Raw genomic sequence first — 21,299 nt, forward strand, 5'->3', positions numbered from 1 at the left:
GTAATGCAAATTTATTAGAGGGTTCACTATTTATTTTATGCATTCAAAATGAGCTGTTTTATTGAAGAACAGCACGCATGCTCTGTACTGTACATATAGATTTTGTCTTGAAATGCTGATTTCAAGGCTCCATATTGAAATTGTGTTGTATTTCGTGATCACTGTTAGTCACTGGATTAAATTAAACAGCGAGCATGTTTCCACAGGCAATTTTATGTACAATGCAAAACATATATTAAAGTTCTTTTGGCAAATGGAGTTAAGCCACACCTAGATCCTGCCCTATTTTCACAAAAAGGCACAAGCTTTTCTTCAGCTACGTTTATGTGTGTGCCGGTGCTGTTAGTACCCGGCTGTGTAACTTGATAGGGGGCATCGAGAGGGATAAGGGAATGTTGAGTTGCAATGGAGCAGAGTACGATACAGGTAAACTGAATTACAACTTTAAACTGTTACTTTGTTGCAGCTCAAAGGCTGTCGGCGCGCGAGCTCGAAATTTGCTTCTTTGTTTTTAAAAATTAAAATCCTATTTTTTTAACCGCTGTTCCCGCGACACGTAGTAATATTTGAAGTTCGCTAAAATGCCGAATTGATTCCTGTCCAATCAAGCCAACGAAGACTTGAAAATATTGTCTCGTATTTCGCCGATAAACTTTTATTTGTTTCGAAATGTATTTGAAATTTCCTCGACGCTGTATCGTTTTTGTGTGACGATTTATTGTTATATCAAGAACGCGTGCGTTTGATATTTCGATTTTTTTCGTTAATGATTAATTTCTTTGTGTGTCGTGTTGACTGCCTAGATTCTCCCTCTTGCCCCCCACCCCCACATTATACATTTGCCAAACAGATTTTGTTTTAATTTCTTATTAAAAGCGATACGAATCGAGCTCATTTTAAAGGGAAAGCTGTATTGTTTTTAGTCACAATCTGTCGACACATTTTTCGATGAAATCTCGCTAATATTAAGCATGATTTTAAAATGAAGTGGTAATGAAACTTCTAGGAAGAGGTAAACTTGGTGGAGCTGCTGATTTTATTTGAGACTACGAAGTTTTTTTTTTGTTTTTTTTTTTTTTGTCAAGCTTAAGTTATTTGATCGCTACATGAGCCGTGGTATTATTTTTAAAAAATGTTGTGTTTAGCCAAAATAACGTAATATCGTTTGGGTTTTAATGCTTTTAATGGTATTAAGAGATCATTCGTGTTGGCTAGAAATGCTAGGCTATAGCCGTATATTTTTGTCATGATATATGAGACTTTTATGTATGTGGCAGTAGGAAGTTGGCTGAAATATGTTGTTTCACATATTGAATGAATACCAGTATTATTAAGCTTCAGAGAGCACCCGGATTGAGGATGTTGTTTATCACTGTTGTTATCGAAATTGTGTATATAAAATATAAACAATTTTCATCGTAAGCAACTCTGATATGAGCCCTTTTTTATTATGCATACTAATAAATGTAAACAATTTTGGGCTCAGTAAAAACTCATTTTGGTCATTTTTTGTCTTTCCAAATCTTTCTCACGCTCTTCATGTGTTTTTAGAATTGTGATGATACAGTCACTTTGGTACTCGTTGAAGTACATAAATTAAAAAGTTGACTGTCTCAGACGTGTATTGTGGTTTAACTGTAAGTCTAGTTCTCTTTTTTTACCAGTAGGCGCTCGACATGTGGACGCCGAATGTTGTGGCTTCTGATTGGTCGGTTTTTCGGTGAATATGTGGGTTACTGGTGGGGGTGGGGCGGGGGTGATTGACCCATGACTGTGTATTACCTCGTGAACGTGTCCTGTGATTGACATGTTGAGTTAAAGTACTGAGAATATGTCATGCTCAGGCCACGTTCAAGAGGCAATACAATGTTACTATAGAAAACAGATGACACACAATGATGTGTATGTATAAGGATAATAATTTCCATGTGCACATTGCATTATTTATCATTTTTCATTAATAACAACAAAAACAAAAATGTCACCTATAGTTTTAAAATCTTACAGTACTATAATAGTTTGTTTCTTTATAATTTGTCATTGTGTTGTGAACTACTCTTTCCATAAAAATAGTCTGTAGTGCTGAAATAACTTTTATAGTTTAAGTTCAGATATTAACAACAAATTATATATTTTATCATAGTTAAAAATATAAGCTATTATCTATACATATACTGGCCTCATAAAATATCTATTATCAAATTAAATCATTTTGTTTCAGATAAATGAATTCCTTTTGAATTAGCCTTTTGCATTACATATAGCTTTAACTATTTTGTTTTATTTTAAAACTCTTTAAGTATGCTAATGCAATAACAATAACTTAAGATATTAAGACAACAACAATAATGGTACTAGTAAACATTTTATTGTTATTAAAATAACTCAAAAGATTACATTTAAACACAATATTATACATTCATGCTTTTAACCAAACATATGTATTATCAACTGAATTATCTTTGATGTTGAAGATAAATGAATTTTCATATGTATATACATATTTCCTGAAATAATTTTTTGTGACATTTACTGCATTCGTTGTCTTTCATCTGTTTTCAAAATATTAATTATCAAATTAATTCAGATAAATTAATTCTCATTAGCCTTTTGCATTATTTATAGCTTAATTTAACTTTTATTTTTTATCCTATTTATTTTTTTAAACACTCTTAGTTTGCTAATACAATAACAATAACCTTTTAAATACGATATTACTACAACAACAACAATAATACTAGTCTAGTATTAAAACATTTTAATGTTATTAAAATAAATTTAAAGAATGTATTTAATTACACTATTATACATTCATGCTTTTGACCAAAAATATATATTGTCAACTGAATTATCTTCAGTATGTTGAAGATAAATGAATCAATCTTCATATGTATACATATTTCTCAAAAACAAAATATTTAGTTTAGCCTCCACATTTGTTATCCATTTTTAGTTAGAGAATGTACCACCAGCACTTTTTTATATATATATATTTGATAGCAGCAAACCATATTTTGGCATCATCTCTGGAATTTTGTATGTTTTACTTTCTGCAACTCAAATAAGAGAAAAATCTTTATGCATTTTTCCATTGCTATCAGGCCATTCCTAAGTAGATTAATACATTGGAATGTGTTTTCAACCATGGAAACTTTACCAAACAATTCTGAGTAGGTTACGTGAATGATTAGTTCATGTGTAATTTCCCCCACTGTATAGTATGTTTTGGGGGACTTTTTTTCTCAGATTTTAGCAAAAATACTAATAGAACAAGACATTGAATATTTTTGTCTTACCGCTCAGAGAAGACAGCAATGCTTGCTGCTCAGACAGATAATTTGAATCATGTGAAGGGTGTTTGCATGTGTGTATTTGAGCTTCGTATACATACGTTTTCTTCCAGAGCGATCTGACTGTTATGAAGTGTTTGTGTAACGACAGCATTTCTGTTTGCTTAAAATATCTGCACAGGAGCAAATTCCAAATGAAATGTATGAATTGATAAGTTGTTTTTTAACCACAGACTGCTTTTGAACTTGTGTAACCTATAATTTTGTACTCTGACTCATTAAAGGGATAGTTCTCCCAAAAATGAAAATTCTCCCATCATTTACTCACCCTCAAGTGTTCCATACCTGTATGCATTTCTTTATTCTGCTGAACACAAAAGAAGATATTTTGAACAATATGGATACCAAACGTGGGCCCCATTGACTTCCATAGTATTTTTCCCCCCATACTATGGAAGTCAATGGGGCCCATCAACTGTTTGGTTACCCATATTCTTCAAAATATCTTCTTCAGAATATCTTCTTTTGTGTTCAGCATACAGGTTTGGAACAATTTGAGGCTGAGTAAATGATGACAGAAATGTAATTTTTGGGTGAACTATCCCTTTAATGCTGAAGGTATTAAAGATCTTTTCTCACACAGCTGCAAAAAAAAAAAAAAAAAAGTGACTTTATTTTGTTGTTCTCATATGTGCATTCAGACATGTTTATTCCCTAACCTGTTTGCTTTTGTGTGTTCTTGTCTTAATCAGTGGTTAGGTGCTCCTAGCTGCCTTCGAGGCTCCTTTGCCTTTTATAAGTCAGTGGGTTGCAAGCAGGAATCCGGGGGTCCGACTCAGGTCTGGAAGCTTGGGGAGTTCTACTTCATGCGCTGTGGCCCTCAGGAGCCTGTGTGTATAGCGGAGGTCACATTGCTGTGGGAAGATCAGACACAGCGCCGACTGCTGGCCAGTTCTAGACTCTACTTCTTACCTGAGGACACTCCGAAGGGCAGAGCAGTGGAGCATGGAGAGGTGAGAGATGGCGGGGAGAGCAACATAAATAACTTGTGGCTAAGGGGAAAGAGTACATGAGCACCACATTATTACATATTATCATTTTGATTGTGGATATCCACTACACTTTGTATATAGTAATATTTAACATATTTTGCAGATGTGTTGTAAATGCTGTACAAACCTTTTAAAAACCTTTTTCAACTATTTAGATTCTGAGGTTACATCCAAAGTACTTTGTCACATTCAAAATGAAAGCCAAAAGAGATATGCACGATATATCGGACACATATCGATATCGGCTGATAAATGGTCATTTTTAATGTTATCGTTATCATAGAAAATTAGGTTAAGTTGTAATATAATGTATATTGTGTGTGTGTGTGTGTGTGTGTATATATATATATATATATATATATATATATCTGATTAAACTCATATAGGAAGCGTTTGGTTGAGTTAATTAACGATGCAGTAAAGCGCTTCATTGTACCGATGATCATCTTTAGCTTTAGCGCGCAGCTTAAACAGCAGTGCACATTAATAACTATGATTGGGACTGTCATATACATAACATTATAATGAGAACATTATTGTAATCAAATTTTGTGAATTCTGTGTTTATTTGCCAACGTGTTTTAGCATGTTTTTGTGGGGAGCGCATCCAGAACATGAGCACATTCTGACCAGCAGTGTTGAGATGTTAAGATTAACATTAACTAAGATTAATAAATCCTATAGAAGTATTCATTCATTGTTCATGTTAATGCTAACAAAATGAAAGCTTATTATAAAGTGTTACCATTTTTTTTATAAAGAAAGTTGGCCATATGAGTGTAAAATTAATTTTGAAAGTTAAGGAATCTTACACTGGTTCAAACTAGGCTACTGTATTGTATGTGTTTGATTTAACGGTGAGCCATTTGTTTTTGTAATCAGGTTCTCTCTCTGTGGGTATATGTATATATGCCTGTATCAGTGTTGGGTGTAATGCATTACTAGGTAATTAATTACTGTAATTTAATTACTTTTCCCTTGAAAAAGTAAAGTAAGGGATTACTCTTAATTTTTCTGTAATTTAATTATAGTTACTTCTGATGTAATTGCATTACTGTTTAGACTATAGAACAAATTCTATATAAAACAACAGTGGATTTAACATCAATATTTATTGTCTAAACGTCTGTTTAAATGTTTTTAATTTATTTTCTCCCTTTAAATACTCTGTTCAAGAATAATTTATTAAGAATTTGCTTGGTAAGTACTTACTGAAGTAAATATTAACACAAAAATATTACGCAGCAAATACATTTTTATTTTCATCTTTATCGTATTATTTTCAACCTTTATTAATAATTGTGCACCAATAATACTTTATTATGACTGAGCACCAAATCAGTGTATTAGAATGATTTATAAAATATTATAAAAATTATTACCAAAGGCCTTTTTTTTTTTTTTTTTTTTTGCCAAGTAGTAGTTTACAATCCAGTGACAAACAATAAACACACAAACCCTAACCCTACAGCATTTTAAGGCTCTGTTTACACCTGGTATTAATATCGCATCACAAGTGGACAATGCAAAATACAGGTTTAAACGGGGTGTAACATGTTTTGAGCTTGTCCACTTTCAACCACTTCCTGAGATAGACGAAAACGCATTCGACCAGATTGCTTTTGTAGTGTAAACGCACATGTGGTGGAATGTGTTCGAACAGCCATAAGACCACATACTCTCCACCTACTGACCCAATGCATGAACATTTTGGTAAGAGCGCTAGCCAGATGGGATTTAAACTTTGTCGGCTGAAGACCCAAGTTTGGTTTGAGGATGAAAAAGTACCATTTTTGATTTCTGCATTTGGAGTGATCTTGCAGCTGTCAGAGCAGAAACAAAAGGTGATGCTCTCTGTATGTTTTTCCATCATCTCTGTGCGCATTCATATGTAAATTAGCTTATTTTGTCCATTAGATCAAAAGATCTGAAAAATCCCATACATTTACCCACCCATATACCCTCTCCTCGAAGAAATCAGGACAGAAGTGGTCAAAAGTAGACAAAAAAAAAAAAAAAAAAGATTAAAACACCAGGTGTAAACAGGTATGTGTCTCACTCATCTACTTGTGATCCGATCGACCAAAATGCATCTTAATACCAGGTGTAATACCAGTTATTATTGGTATCTTAATCATTTAAAATATTAATCAGATTCTTTTATCTGAAATTGAAAGATACTCATTCATTTGCTCTATGAAGTAGTCATGGCTAAACTGAACAGCATTTTAAACAAGGCCTCAATGTCCCCTTGTAATGTCTTACTTCTTCATAATGTGTTTAGAACAAAAACCCATTTTGTAACAAAATAAATGAGAAATACTAAAGCTTTTTAGAGTTTTCATTGTAAACAATTGAGTGTGAGAATGTTGCAGAGATAAGCATCTAAATGTCAACTGGGCTTTTACCCCTTTATTTTTATTATTATTTTTTTTTTTTATAGCAGTTTGGGTTTGTTGTTTTTGCCTGAGGTGGTGACTCTTATTGTTAACTAGTATAACATAGGAAAAAGGGAGAGGCTTCTCTACAGCATTCACTAAAGGTGTTAAAATATTTCAGGCCATTAAGCAAAACCTGGTCCTGCCTGTAAGCTCATGTGAATGTATGAGATGCGTAGTTTTGTGCGGTAGATGTTTATTGGTGTTTTATATGCATTTCTTCACGCAGGATGAAGTCCTTGCTGTATCCAAAAAGATTGTAGTGAGAGTGGAGGATCTGGTGAAGTGGACTTGTCAGGAACCGCCACAGTGGAAGCGCAGCAGTCAAAACATTCATGGGCCTCTGATGTCTGATGGGTCACAAGATGCTAGTTATCCACAGGAAGGAAAAACAGAGAGTGAGGGTGAGTAATGAAAAATCCCGAACTGCAATTTTTTTTTTTTCTTTTCTGAAAAGCAGGGCAGACACATTTCTAAAGTTTACCAGGGTCCTGCTTTATATTAGGTGTCTTTAAAGGGATCGTTCACCCAAAAATGAAAATTGTCATCATTTACTCACCCTCAAGTTGTTCTAAACCTGTATTCATTTCTTTCTTCTGCTGAACACAAAAGAAGATATTTTGAAGAATATGGATAACCAAACAGTTTATGTGCCCCATTGACTTCCATAGCATGGGGAAAAAAATACTATATTACTAAAAAGTTAATTATTAGGTACAATGTACTTATTGTGTTCATATAGTATTGTAAAACACTTTTGCTATTGAGGTGGGATACAGGTAAGGTTAGGGACGGGTTTGGTGGTATGGGTAGGTTTAAGAGTGGGTTAAGGTGTAAAGGAAGGTTCAACAGTGTAATTATAGATGTAATTACAAAAATTATTTACAGCTGTAATTACATGCAAGTATTATTTTATTTTTTTATTTTTTTTAATATAAGTACAATGTAAAAACATGCATGTACACAATAAGTGCATTGTATCAAATGATTAATTTTAATGTTACTTCATAGTAGTTAAAGACACTTAATATAAAGTGGGTCCTTTATCAGCTTGGCTCATGAATATTAATTAATTAATTAATAATCAACAGGCCCAGGTGTCTTACCTTATTTGTTGAGAGGCAGATAGGCATGAATGTTGACTAGACTTTTTCATTTTGTATACATTTTTTTTTAGCTTTATTTCAATTAACAAGAATTTTTAATAGTTTTAGTTTTGGTTAATAACAGTAATATTGCAAAGTACATCTTGCCTTATTTTCTTATGAAACTAGTACTGTTTGAGTTTGGCTTTTGTCAGGAAGTGAATAAAGAGGAAGGCTTATGAAATTGTCCATTGTGTCTGTTTTTCAGCCTAAAGCCAACAGAACACATCACATTATAGTTAAGTGTAAGTAAGAATCAAGCGTTTTAAATAGGAACTTCCTGGGATGACTTGTAGTCAGCATTTTGTGAGATTGTGATTAGAATAGAAATGGAATTTAAAAGTTTTAAAAATAAAAATAAAGCACTACTTTAAATTTCAGGGGGAACCTAAAAGTGAATAATTCAGATTATTGTGGTTCAGCTTACAAAAATGTAAAATTGCCTTGTTCATAATATTTTGCAGACATAACCCTGGAGTCTGATAATGTAATTGAGCCAGGGATTGTAGCTGATATTGATATTGATTGACCGTTATATTTTCTTGGTATTTCAATATATAGTTTAATGCCCTTGAACATTAAAGGGTTAGTTCACCCAAAAATGAAAATGATGTCATTAATTACTCACCCTCATGTCGTTCCACACCCGTAAGACCTTCGTTCATCTTCGGAACACAAATTAAGATATTTTTGATAAAATCCGATGGCTCAGTGAGGCCTGCATTGCCAGCAAGATCATTTCCTTTTCCAATGCCCAGAAAGGTACTAAAAACATATTTAAAACAGTTCATGTGAGTACAGTGGTCCAACCTTAATATTATAAAGCGACGAGAATAAAAACAATATGCATTGTGACAAGCACTATACAAATAAATGTGAATTAAGTTGAAATGCATATCGTGAGCACACAGAACTCAACTCTGAACAAAAACTTGCGGATTCTAACTTAAACACCTCTGATTGGCCATTGTGTTCAAGAAAGCAATAGATATGTCTGTGATTGGTTACTGAGCTCAGTGCTGCAAAACGCATTGTAAATAGAAACCTTATTGCTCTCCAAAGCTCAAACACAAATACGTATGGAGCATTTGCCAAAAAAGTTTTGCCATCAATGGGGCCCCCCTGATTCCCTGGGGCCCTAAGCAGCTGCTTACCTCACTTATTGGTAAAATCTAGCCTATAATGCTCATAAATTGGCCAAATCATGTTTATATTTAAATCTAATGATTTACACAACTTTCTGTAAGGGTTAGGTGTCAGGTTAGGACATAATATCACTGTTCTCACTAATATAGTGCAACAAACCTGTATGTATTGTTTTGACTTGCTTTGTGAGGACTAACTGTCTTCATAATGTAGTGTCTCTACCACTACATTATGAGCTGTCTTCATAAATCAAATGGCAAAATAAACATACAATGTTTTATTAAAATATAAAATGGCCAAAAGTGTTCTGTGAGAGTTGTTTAGAGGTTAAGGGATAGAAAATATGAGCTTAGTATACAAAATAATTACGCCTGTGGAAAGTGTTCATAATGATAGATGTGCCAGCATGTGTGTGAACATCCACATTTGTGTAGACTTCCTGACACTGTAGATTTCTTTTTTTGTAAACCTTTTCTCTGAAATTTGTCACCCTAGCCTTTGCAAAAGTTTTCCAACAGTTAGTAAATATTATTTATCTTAATACCTCATAATATATATTTAAAAATAGCCTGTATGATCAAATTCTCATTACCGAAACAGAAGTTCTCTCTATTGCAACTGACCTTAAATTGTTGCGGTAAGTGAGAAGGATGGGAGGATGAGGTACCTTAGCATATTTTATTAAATTCAGAGAAGCCATGATTATTGAGCCTACTTTTATTCAATGTACATAATTAGACATTAATGAAGTACACTTTTCAATTGTTAATTTAAAGTTTTTCTAAATGAGGAAAATTTCCTGTTAAGGTAATGATAATCAAAATGTCATGTACATAGTCTGATAAGAGAATTTTTAACTTTTAACTGGATAAATATAAAGAGATCTGCCTACTTGGTAGCCATCTTTGAGGTTGTAGCACGTGTTGCTTAATTTAAAATCAAGATTTTTTCAAAATTGTGTGTGTGTAAAGAGCCCTTAAAAAATGTTGCGGAGGATGAGAACATCAGTCATGGATTATTTCATTATTATTATATATTATACATTAATATTTTTTCTGTCATTTGAAAACATCTATTAGAACATTTGTGTGTGTGTCTGGACTTAAATTGTTGCGGTAAGTGAATTTGATATTTTTTTTTATTTTTATTTTTTTAGAATATTTCATTTTTGTCTGTTTAAATTAGAACACAACATACATTCAGACATACCTGGACGCATTGCGGTAATGAGAATTTCAACAGAAAATATAGTAAAATACAAAAATAATTCATTTATATGTTGCAATTACTCTTTGTTCAGTGTAGAGAACAATATTGTCTTTATTATGATGTTTTTATGTATTACTAAAATGCATGTTTAATATTTAAAATCATTAGTGCCGTGGTGTTTTAATGGTTTCGTGCGAATGGCCCACATATTGTTGAATGAAGTCATTATTTTTATTTATTTATTTATTTATTTTTTTTACATATTCTCGTCACTTTATAATAAGGTTGAACCACTGTACTCGCATGAACTGTTTTAAATATGTTTTTAGTACACTTCTGGGCATTGAAAAAGGAAATGATCTTGCTGGCAATGCAGGCCTCACTGAGCCATCGGATTTTATCAAAAATATATCTTAATTTGTGTTCCAAAGATGAACGAAGTTCTTCGGGTGTGGAACGACATGAGGGTGAGTAATTAATGACTGAATTTTCATTTTTGGGTGAACTAACCCTTTAAAGCTGATGTGAGAGTGTTCTTGACACTTTTACTGATCATTATCTGAATGTAGCCTAATGTATTGACTGACACATGTGTTTTGTGTTCTCTTGCAGATGAGTCTCTAGGAGTGCAGCAGAAGGTGAAAATTCTCAGTTACCCCCAGTACTGCCGCTTTCGTTCCCTTCAAAGACGTGTCCCCGATCAAGCTAGCTGCCCTGGTCTGCAGGACCCTCATCTGCTGGCTCTGGGGGGTATAAAAGTGGCCCTCCAAAACACACGAGTCCTCTACTGTCGGGATACCTTCAACCACCCCACTCTAGACAGCAATGCTAGCATACTGACACAGCTTGGTGAGTAATATACTCTTGATGGATTGTCACGTCACCTTTATTTATTACTTTTATACAATACATTTTGTTTCAAAGCAGCTTTACAGTGATAAGGAAAATGATTTAATGATGCAAACAGTTTATTTCAGCTGTACAGCAGTTCTAAAAGAAAATAGTGTCATTTGATCAGCTGAAGTCAGTTCAGTGTTGATTCGGTTCTGTTCTAAATTAGTTTATTTCACCTGTAAAGCAGTTCTGCATAAAACGGTAATGTCATCACCAGCTCAGTTCAGTTCTCATCCAATAGTGTCAGTCAAATCAATAATATTGTTGAATATTAAGTGTAACAAACTAAGCAAGCCAAAAGGTGACGGTGGCAAGGAACCCAAATTCCATCATGTGACAGAAATGGAGAAAAAATCTTGGGGGAAACCAGGCTCAGTCGGGAGGCCAGTTCTTATCTGGCCAACAAACACGGTGTGATTTATAATTCAGGCTGCATCACAAGTCAGAAATCAGTTTGTGCATCGGTAGCATTCAAAATATTACATCCAGTTCCTTTTGCTTGAGGATCGATTATGACATTATCCATATGAGCTAGGTTAAAAATATTGATTTCATGATTTTAATCGATTCACATTTTAATGAACCGATTCTTAAATCCCAAGAATCGATCTTTTAGTTTATGCTGTTTTCAGTTGATGAATGAACAAAACATTGTGGCACACCTCAAATTCAATAAATCACAATGTGCTTTACTTTTGATATGAAACAAAGTCTCAGCTTTTAAATTCTGTCCATTTTATTACGAAATTCAACCACTAAATACCACTTTGTCGCTCTTTAATGTGGCGTGACATTGTTGTATCTCCTTAGTTCAAGCGAAGCAGCTTTATAGCAAAAGCATGAACACAAACATAGCATAAACAGGAATGAACATCAGAAGGAATGTTAAAAGATACAGTACAACTTACCGAAATCTGTATCATGTCTCATGTAATCGCTCAATCGTTTCAGCTGCGGGAAGACGTCAAAACGGCTTGTAAACAATGTTACTTAATGTTATATTTACCTCAGAAAGCCATTCAATGTCCATTAACTCGTTAGTCAGCTAAAAAAATGAACTCTAGAGAGGAGCATTTTGGTAAATATATGCACTATATTGCATATTTATTGCTGTTCTTCAATATTTAATGTAGGCCTTTGTTTAAATAAATCTGTCATGTTTTTATGCCAGACATCATTTAAGTGTTTATATCCTATTTTGAAAAATGAGAAGAAACATAATTGTCAATAAAAAGTTATGTTATTATTATAAAAGCTTCCTTCTGTGTAATTTAGACACAAGTAGCCTATATAAAACAGTTATTTTAACCTTTATATTATAGCAATGTAAACTGGGGTTCCCTGTATAGTTTACAGCATTAGTTGAGAGAGATTTTTTTTTTTTTCCCTCTCCCTTGAGCATATCTTCCATGTACTATACCTGATACCTCAATTAATCGATAATGATTTGAATCGAAATTGGAATTGAATTGCAAGCTTGTGAATCAAATCATAAAAAATTTGTGTCAATACCCAGCCCTATTATCCATAAACTTTGTTGTGATGTGGCAGGCTAATTCATTTGTCAAACATGTAGGCAGTTAGACACTGACGTAAATGTTTCTAGAAGACCCTTAAGTCATGCAATAACACTGAAATCTTTAATAATGTCCACACTACAGGAAAGAATCAAATTGCACTGTTCACTTTTTGTAAAATGATTTTGCATATTATGACAAAAAAATGCCAAACAAGGTAAGTGCTGTTGCCTAAAGATGCTATATGTTTCTGTCCCAGGATGTTCCTCTCTCAGTCTAAAGGGGAGGCCTCGTAAAAGAAAGGGCATGGATGGTAAAGGATCCGATCAGCAAAACCATAACCATTTATCAGAGTCATGGATGGAAAGAATGAAGGTATGCTGTGGAGTTTGCAACTCAATTTGATGTAAAGACATGTATATGAATACGAATCTGATTGCTAAACAGGATGTTTTAAAATTTTGAACAAATTGTGAAGAATACTGTGATGTCACTGAGTGCTTCCTGTTTTGTTTTAACTTTGATGTCTTGACTTCCTTTCACACCATTTGTGTTATCTTCTGCATGGCACTGTTTGCCAATTTTTATTATAATTTTAGTTAAAAAAAAAAAACTTAACTTGGCTAAACATTTATATTATATTCTATGAAAGAGTTAAAAGCCACTACATTACTACACAAACAAGATCAGAGATGAATCCTAAAATTACAACAATTGATTTGAAGCAAATATGGAAATGGGGAAAAACAAAACAAAAAACATACAAGGCTGAGTGGTTTTAGTATGGCAGATATTTTTATGTAATCAAATCTGTGTTTTAAAATATGTAAATACAAGCACATGCCATTAAAATTACCATACTTGAGAACACCACAGCTGTTTTCCATGCTCTAGCTACAATATCCAATATTAACCATTGTAAGGCAAGTAGCTAGCAGGGTTGTGAGGGTTACTTTAAAAATGTATCCCGTTACAGTTACAAATTATTTCAAAAGTATTATAAAAGTATTCAATAATGTAATCCATGCTCCACAATATGTAGTGCTTGGATGCACAGTGCTCAGTATTGTAATCTGACTACTTTTGAATTCCTTCTTATCAAAATAATTTCTGTTAAGCTTGTGTATATTATTAGAAAGCTTTTAAGTTAAGCAATAATGTAGTTTTCTTCCTTTGTGTTTTATATAATGACCACTAGAATGTGCTCTAGGCATGTTTTCCTTGATTGGTTTTGCCTGAAGAGATATACATTGTTGTTAAAAACGAAAGTAAAAGAGGGATGCACATTCATTGCATTTTACCGTGAAATGAGATTTCTGTGTCTTTATTAAAATCAACATGTTAATGATTTATCTCTCATCCACCTGCAACCTACTCGCAATTATTTGGAATGTTATTTTTTTTATTTTTTTTATTACTTGGCCCGTCCGACCCGCAAATTTTCTGCAGTCATAAATGTTTTGAACAGGATTTTATCTTTCACAACCCGAAAGGTGTGGTCACATTTACCAGTTTTGGTGGAATTTTCGATCCATGCAATCTTGAATTTCGTGTGAGAGTGAAACATTTCCCCATGCAGAGGTTCAAGTTTTATGTTTCAGTCTTTTACTATTTATCAGTTACTAAAGGAAAGATCTTCTCCTAATGTGTTGTAACGTTTTTCCTGTAGGAGAATGTGATGGGCAGTGTGGAGATGCATTGGGATGGGAACTGGCTCCCACATCCAGAAGAGCAGCTCTTCCTCGATCAGCTATATATCTTTATGGAGCGGAGGGGTTCCCCTATAAGCAAAGTTCCCAACCTGGGGTTCAAAAAGAGTATGTATGCATGACTGCCTTTACATTTGGAAATTGAGCAGTGAAACTGAGCAAAAGTCACGTACTAGAATAATTTCTATATAGTTTTTTTTTTTTTTTTTTCTACCTTAACCAAGCTGTTTTTCTATTTGTTCACAGTTGACCTCTTCCTCATGTATTCAGTTGTAAAAAGGCTGGGGGGATATGAGAGGGTAAGTTTGTCATGTCGTTTCATTACTTGGTCCTGCTGAGTAAGCTGTAATCCATCATAATGGAATGAAAGCATTAGCGGTGAGCTCAGTAGTGTGAGTCAGAACCATTGTCCTCCCCATCGCCTGCAGGTGACATCGCACCGTTTGTGGAAGACCGTGTACAATGAGTTGGGTGGAAGCCCAGGCAGCACCAGCGCTGCCACCTGCACAAGGAGGCATTATGAAAGGTGAGCGTGAAGCTCTGATTACAGCAGCAATTAATTCCCGCTGCTTCAGAGGGCTTTGCTCAACTAACTGAATGCCCATTTTCTCTGTCGATCAAATTCTAGGCTGATGCTCCCTTATGAACTGTATGTAAGGGGAGAAAACCCAGAGCTTAGCAAGCCCAGAGCTACATCTGTCTTTCCCACCACCATCAAAAAGACTGTACGGGGCAGAGGGGTGTCAAACAGTCCAAAAAAGAATGCAGTTACAAACCAGGTGATGGTTTTATTTTCTATAGCACAAGAAAAGTGAAATGCTGACCCTTTTTTGTTCTGTATATGCAAGAATAAGTTGGGCTAAACATAATGTTTAGTCCATATTACATCTGATTATGGTTGGTTAGGAGCCATAAAGCCATACACGAAGACTGACATGTAAAGAGACAAATAATAGTTTGCTTTGTTCATACATGCCGTTTATATACTTTATGCCACACTACTGTAGAAAAAAAGAAGTTAAAGTGCCCCTATTATGCTATTTTAAACGTTCTTAGTTTTTTTTAGGAGGTCTACTATAACAGGTTTACATGCATCAAAGGTCAAAAAAGGCTTTCATTTCTCATAATATATGTTGCGCATCACCACAGTTTTCAATGATTCTCAAATGACTCGTCCGATGCTTCAGTCTCTCTAAATCCCTCATTTCCGTGAGCCTACTCTGCTCTGATTGGTCAGATGGCCCAGTCTGTTGTGATTAGTCTACCGCTTAGAGCTCGTGTGGAACCGAAACGCCCTTTACCATAACTGATTCAGCTCCGGAGGCTTCTGGAGCTCAGTGATTGTACACACTGTAAAGACGCTAACGGCATCGATTTTACCATATCAATCTGACCGCGAGTCCGATGATGGAACATTGGAAGAACTAGTTATTTAACCCGAGCCTCCATCGCAAGATAATATACGTTTGACGTATATTATGAGATGTTGCAACTAATTCCTCTACATCAGCATTAACTAGTATATAACCATCAACAAACTGATGTGTATTTTTCTAATTTATTGCAGTGCACATGTGGGAACTGTATCAATATTAGTGCTAACGTTAGCCGAGCACTAACATGAATGACTGATGTAACATTAAAGTTTGTAAAACAAATCTTGCTCCATTCTTTATCATTACTCAGAGTAGTAAGAACAACAGACAATCTGCATTAATGGACACAATTTTAGGTAATAGTGATCCACAGCTGATTTGCAGAAGTATTTCAGTAAGACGTGAGGTAGACGGTTAGCCGGAGACATGGCACAATATAAAACACAAAACAACGTATTTTGAACACCCAGTAGAAAATGTATACATCAATAATTAATCATACTTACAGGCTGTGTGAAGCAAGTTGGTCCAAATAAAGTTAGTACGGTCCCATCTTTAATGAATATGCGTTTTGTAAATCCCATTTAGACCTCATGGAGATTTAAGAAGCAATCGTCAAAGTAGACATTGTTCGCGGGCAGCAAATGAAGATCATAGGCAGGCGTTAGGCAAATGTGTTACCCAGTGACGTGTAGCCATCATGGAAGTGGGATTCGAATTCCGAACGATTCGTTTAAGCGGTTCAGAGTTGATTCATGCTTTTGAGAGACAATAACTTTATTTATCATGCACTTTCGGCTTCACAACTTTGCAGATCGTTTACATTCACAGACAGCTACATGACTCATTGCATGAAAGGTAATATTCAAAAAAGCATAATAGGGGCACTTTAAGTAATTGTGCAGCAGTCTCAAACAAAGCTCCAAAATGTTTGGGCTCACAAGTTTTGGTAAATCGAGTGGTTTCTTCATTCTCAAAAACACTCAATCCCGGTACTTTGTAAACTATACTTTGTTTCCAGACAGACTAACAGCCTAACTAAGATTACCTTTCTTTGCCCTGCTACTTTTTTAGGCCTCACCACCAGATGGTGGTGGTGTTGGTGTTGTACGTAAAAGAGGAAGACCACCTGGAAAACGCAATGCTAAAGTTCTGGCCAGAGGCAGAGTTGGAAGACCACCCTTGCATCCCAAACCTCCCTCAGAGAAACCAGCAAGACCCCATCAGGAAATTGTCCAGCCATTGACTATTTTTCAAGAACTGAAGCTCACCAACCATCCTCATGGCCAAGGTCTGTCCCTTGTATCCGCTACTCCGGTGCCCCACCAACCCGCACTGGGACGAGATGTGAAGACGGAGACTGTAGAACCTCAAGCTCCCTCTTTTCTGTCGGTTCCTTGCAAGTTGCTGGCAGGTGGTTCCCTGGAAGGATTCAGTCCCACTAAAGGACTGTGTCCTTTGGACCTCTTTAGAGCCCGTCTGGGCCTCAATGGAGTGAGTACTCATGAGGTAACTCCTCAAGATTCTTCTACACCCCACCAGACAATTACGGTCCATCAGCCCAAAGTCAGTACACCCGAGACCCCTGAGAGTCTCCAGCACCAGTGTTCAGGGTGTAGTTTGGATGCCTCATCCCAAAACGGAGGACCCGCCGTGACCAGAGCTCCCCTGCCTCCTCTTAGGATCCTTCCGCTTGACATTGGCTGTAGTCTGCAGTTGCGTCAACTGATGCGCACCCGTCTTGGCTCGACACACATGAACACCTTCACCAAGAGACTTTCTGAAGTTCTGGCTCAGGATCTCAGCAAGACCTCCCAACCCAACGGGAGTGTTCCTCAAGAGCAATCCCTTCCACTGAACCTGAGCAAGAGAGCCATTACCAAGAGGTCTGCTGGGGACATGGAGCTCACAGAACTGCAGGGTCGGGATGTCCAGTCTATGACCAAGAGACCAAAGGTGGAAACTGAGGATCTCGAAGCATCTCTAAAGTGGAATGGCATGCCCTTTCTGGTGCCTTTGAATCAAGATGAGCCAGCTGATCTTAGCTCTCCTAGCAGGGCCAGAGCTTTAGTTCAGGACAGGACCAATGTGGCTTTGACTTTTCCCGAAGCCACTTGTTTCTCTTTCGTGCCCAAATTGGATGCCTCCCTTGAAAAGCCCTACAGTATTGGTGCTTCCCCAGACACTCTACCTTGTATTTATCACATGAAACAAGGGGAAGACAAGATCAGCGCAAACACCTTGACAGTTAAGAAAGAACCAGAGAGCGCATCTCTGGATCCAAATCTAGAACCTCAATCAAACAGTGACCTCTACTCGCAGTGTGTACCTACTGATGATATCAAAGAGTCGGATGCAGTTTCCTCTCTCAAAGTACTCTCTAGTTCCCTCCTTTCGAAGCCATCTAGCTGTTAGCATGCAGGCATTGGAGTGTTACTAACTCTTGCATACTTTATCACTCCTTTCTGCTCTGCCTTTCCCGCAAACACGTTTGTGTTGTGTATGATCAAAGAGACAGTTCTGCAGATGCATTGCTATCTGCTAAGTACCTGCTTTTAAAACACTACTAAACTTTGAACTGATGCAGGTGGCCATGGTTTTACCAAAGATAAGGTGCCTTGAACTTGATTATTCTATATTTTAGTACTTTTTAAGTTGAAACATATGCTGTAGATAGTGGATCATCAAGTGGCCAGCCAATAAAGGACATTTAATATGACTCATGGAGCATTTGATTTCTTTGAAAAAAAAAAAAAAATAAATAATAAAAATAATAATAATAATAATAATAATAATAATAATACAGATATTTAAGAAAAACATGGACACAGAATCTGGGTCTAGTTACTGTTGGATTCAGATATCAAAATCATTGTGACATCATTTCAGAAGATTTGGTCAGCTACTGTACTTTTTCCTTCAGCATAAATGCTTTGTTTATAAATGGTAATTTGTTTTTATTTTATGATAAAACAGTGTCATTTTGTGGGTGTAGGTTATACTCTCAGTTATTATTTATGTTTCACTCATTTATCTAGGTTCTTCTTTACTGTTCTTAAGCAGTGTGATTTTTCTCCTCTTTGTGTGTATTTTGTTGAACCTTGCTATTTAAGAAATGGGCACCATATGACCTCTGTGCTGGATCTTATCTTATTTTCCCTAACTACTCGTTTTAGAACAATGTACTGTATTATGCAAATGGTATGCATATTTTGGGTCTCAATGCAAATTTCCTCTTGTTTTTCTTTTATCATTTTAAAAGTGCTTTTTATTAACATATAGTCATATATTGTAGTTAATTACTATGTGTGTTCCTGATAAACCATCAGATGGTTTACCATAGACATCAATTACATGTTTACAGAGAAACTGATGTAGAACCGCCTGTTGTGAGAAAATGGGTAACTTAATTTGCTTTTCACTCCTCCTTTTAGTCCGACCTCTCGATGCAATGTATTTCACAGGTTTACAGATGACAAATTATATTTAATAATTTTCACTTGGTTTATAATGAATAGTGATTAATTACTTGTGTAAAACACATTTGTATGATCATTCTTTATTATTCTGTTGGTTGTATTTTTCTTTCATTTAATTTCTGTACTTGAAAGGCAGCCAAACAGAACGCTAATCCCTATTTAATGTTCTATAAACTGTTGTAATGCCACCAGGTTACAAAAAATATTTTTTTTCTTATTTTGCATGCTATGCTAATGGAACATGGACTCTGTGACACTTTGTCACTGCAGACATGTTTAAACACTGAATATTTATAATAAAAAAATTATGTACTTGCATGCTGTTATATTTTACTGAAATTAATTGGAAGCTTCTTACACTTTAAAGAGATCACCATTTATTTTACAGTAGTATTATGTACTGTAAAATAAATTATTGTGATCTTTAAAGTGGCAGAAGCTTTGTTGTTTCATTTATTGAATTTTTATTTTTATTTTTATTTTTATTTTCTATGACAGTGGGGGCTGAATAGACTTTCAGGGTCTGAGTCGTGCCATATTTAATTGTTGACAGGAATGAAAGAGGGTTTGAGGGATAGAAGTATAGTGTGTTCAGTGAATTGTACAGTTGTTTAACAACATTGATTGTTCAGCTAATGAAATATCTTTCCAAAAAAACTCCAAATAGAGTTGTGAGCTTTGAAAGTTGCATGTGATCCTTTTATACAGCACATTGTAAAGAAAGACTGTAAATCTATCCCTCACAGCCTTGTTTTCCATTTACGTAAAATTCAATATGGCGTCTAGCCTATTTAAGGTTTACCATGGGATTTATGGTTGTAAGAAACTGCAGTAACTATGGTGTGGTAATTTTTGAAAAGGGAGGGCACTCTCAACTACATTGGCTGCTACTGTTGCAGCAGCCTGTAGCCACCAGGGTGCGATATCATCTCATGTTTAAAAGGCCATCCAACAACCTCTTCCCAATATAGAGTTGAACTTCCAAACGATTAACACATTCATAAACAACATTTGCTACAACGCTGTTAGATTCCTAGACTTGTCCCTAGACTCAAACTAGTCAAAATTGACCATCAATCCAAACAAAGCAGAGAAGAAGGTGAATATCTCTGCTCAGTGATCTCAATGTTTGAACAGATTTGGATCAGTGATTTCCAAAAAGTACTTCAGACAATACAAAATACTAGACAGTCTTTCATGAGAGGATTTTTTTGTTGTAGGACTGAATAAATTGGAGGTTTTTTTTTTTTTTTTTTTTTTTTTTTTTTTTTTGGACGTAACCCACGGGTCTTTCCGCTGGTCAGGCTCTTTTGTTTTAACTTAAAAGGCTCTCCATGGGTCTCGCTTTCATATGTCTGGTATGTGGATTGTATTTTCACAGAGCTGCTGTGCTTCTTTAACCCTTTATAACCATCTTACATCTTACTAACTCTTACTTTCAAATATCTGAAATCCAAACTAAACAGCGAACATGAAAGTATTTACATGGACAAAGACATGAGGATAGTCTTTTCTTCCTTATTGTGAATTTATGATGTATATATGAGTTACGGAAAAATTTAGGGCAGCGCTTAATTTTGTCCATCAGGAATTGATTGGATTTGTTATTGTGGTTTGCTATTGCTGTGATCTCATGTGAATGACAGGTTGTCCTGCCCTCGCGCCAGTAAACACGTCATCAGACAAGAAAAGAGATGACGCTGTAACAGTGAGGGGGAAGTTATTTTGATTGAAAATTACTAGGGCACGTGAATTTAAAAAATGTGCACAGATAAATAATTTATGATACATATTGCAATATTCCATAGAAATTAGGAATTGCCAATTTTGATTCCATGGTGATTTTAAGAGTATTTTGATGGAGTTCACAGTATTCTTATTCATATCTAGCCATCTGATTTACCCCTTGTTAGGAGTGTGATTGTGTGTGTTTGTGTCAGGTTCAGGTAAACCCTATATGGGGACAAAATGTCCCCACAAAGATGGCAGTATCCGAAATCTTTGTCTTTGTGGTGACATATTTTGGTCCCCATGAGGAAAACTG

The 21,299-nt window shown here is 35.3% G+C and overlaps 1 protein-coding gene across 2 annotated transcripts; it reads left to right on the forward strand.

Annotated features, from left to right (window-relative positions):
• The first annotated feature begins 263 nt into the window (after positions 1-263).
• Positions 264-19,571, forward strand: zgc:77151 (uncharacterized protein LOC337153 homolog). 2 transcript variants are annotated; one of them, XM_051877994.1, is made up of 10 exons: positions 264-426; positions 4,043-4,303; positions 7,010-7,184; positions 10,893-11,129; positions 12,951-13,066; positions 14,361-14,508; positions 14,647-14,699; positions 14,829-14,926; positions 15,029-15,179; positions 16,851-19,571. In XM_051877994.1, exons 1-10 carry the CDS (start codon positions 406-408, stop codon positions 18,189-18,191), a joined length of 2,601 nt encoding a protein of 866 aa, XP_051733954.1. In that variant the 5' UTR covers positions 264-405; the 3' UTR covers positions 18,192-19,571. The 2 variants fall into 2 exon arrangements, with proteins under 2 accessions (XP_051733954.1, XP_051733955.1); XM_051877995.1 differs by lacking the exons at positions 264-426; positions 4,043-4,303; positions 7,010-7,184 and adding an exon at positions 10,589-10,747.
• The last annotated feature ends 1,728 nt before the right edge of the window (positions 19,572-21,299 follow it).

The sequence above is a fragment of the Ctenopharyngodon idella genome, chromosome 21 (assembly GCF_019924925.1).
Source record: "Ctenopharyngodon idella isolate HZGC_01 chromosome 21, HZGC01, whole genome shotgun sequence".
NCBI lineage: Eukaryota > Metazoa > Chordata > Actinopteri > Cypriniformes > Xenocyprididae > Ctenopharyngodon > Ctenopharyngodon idella.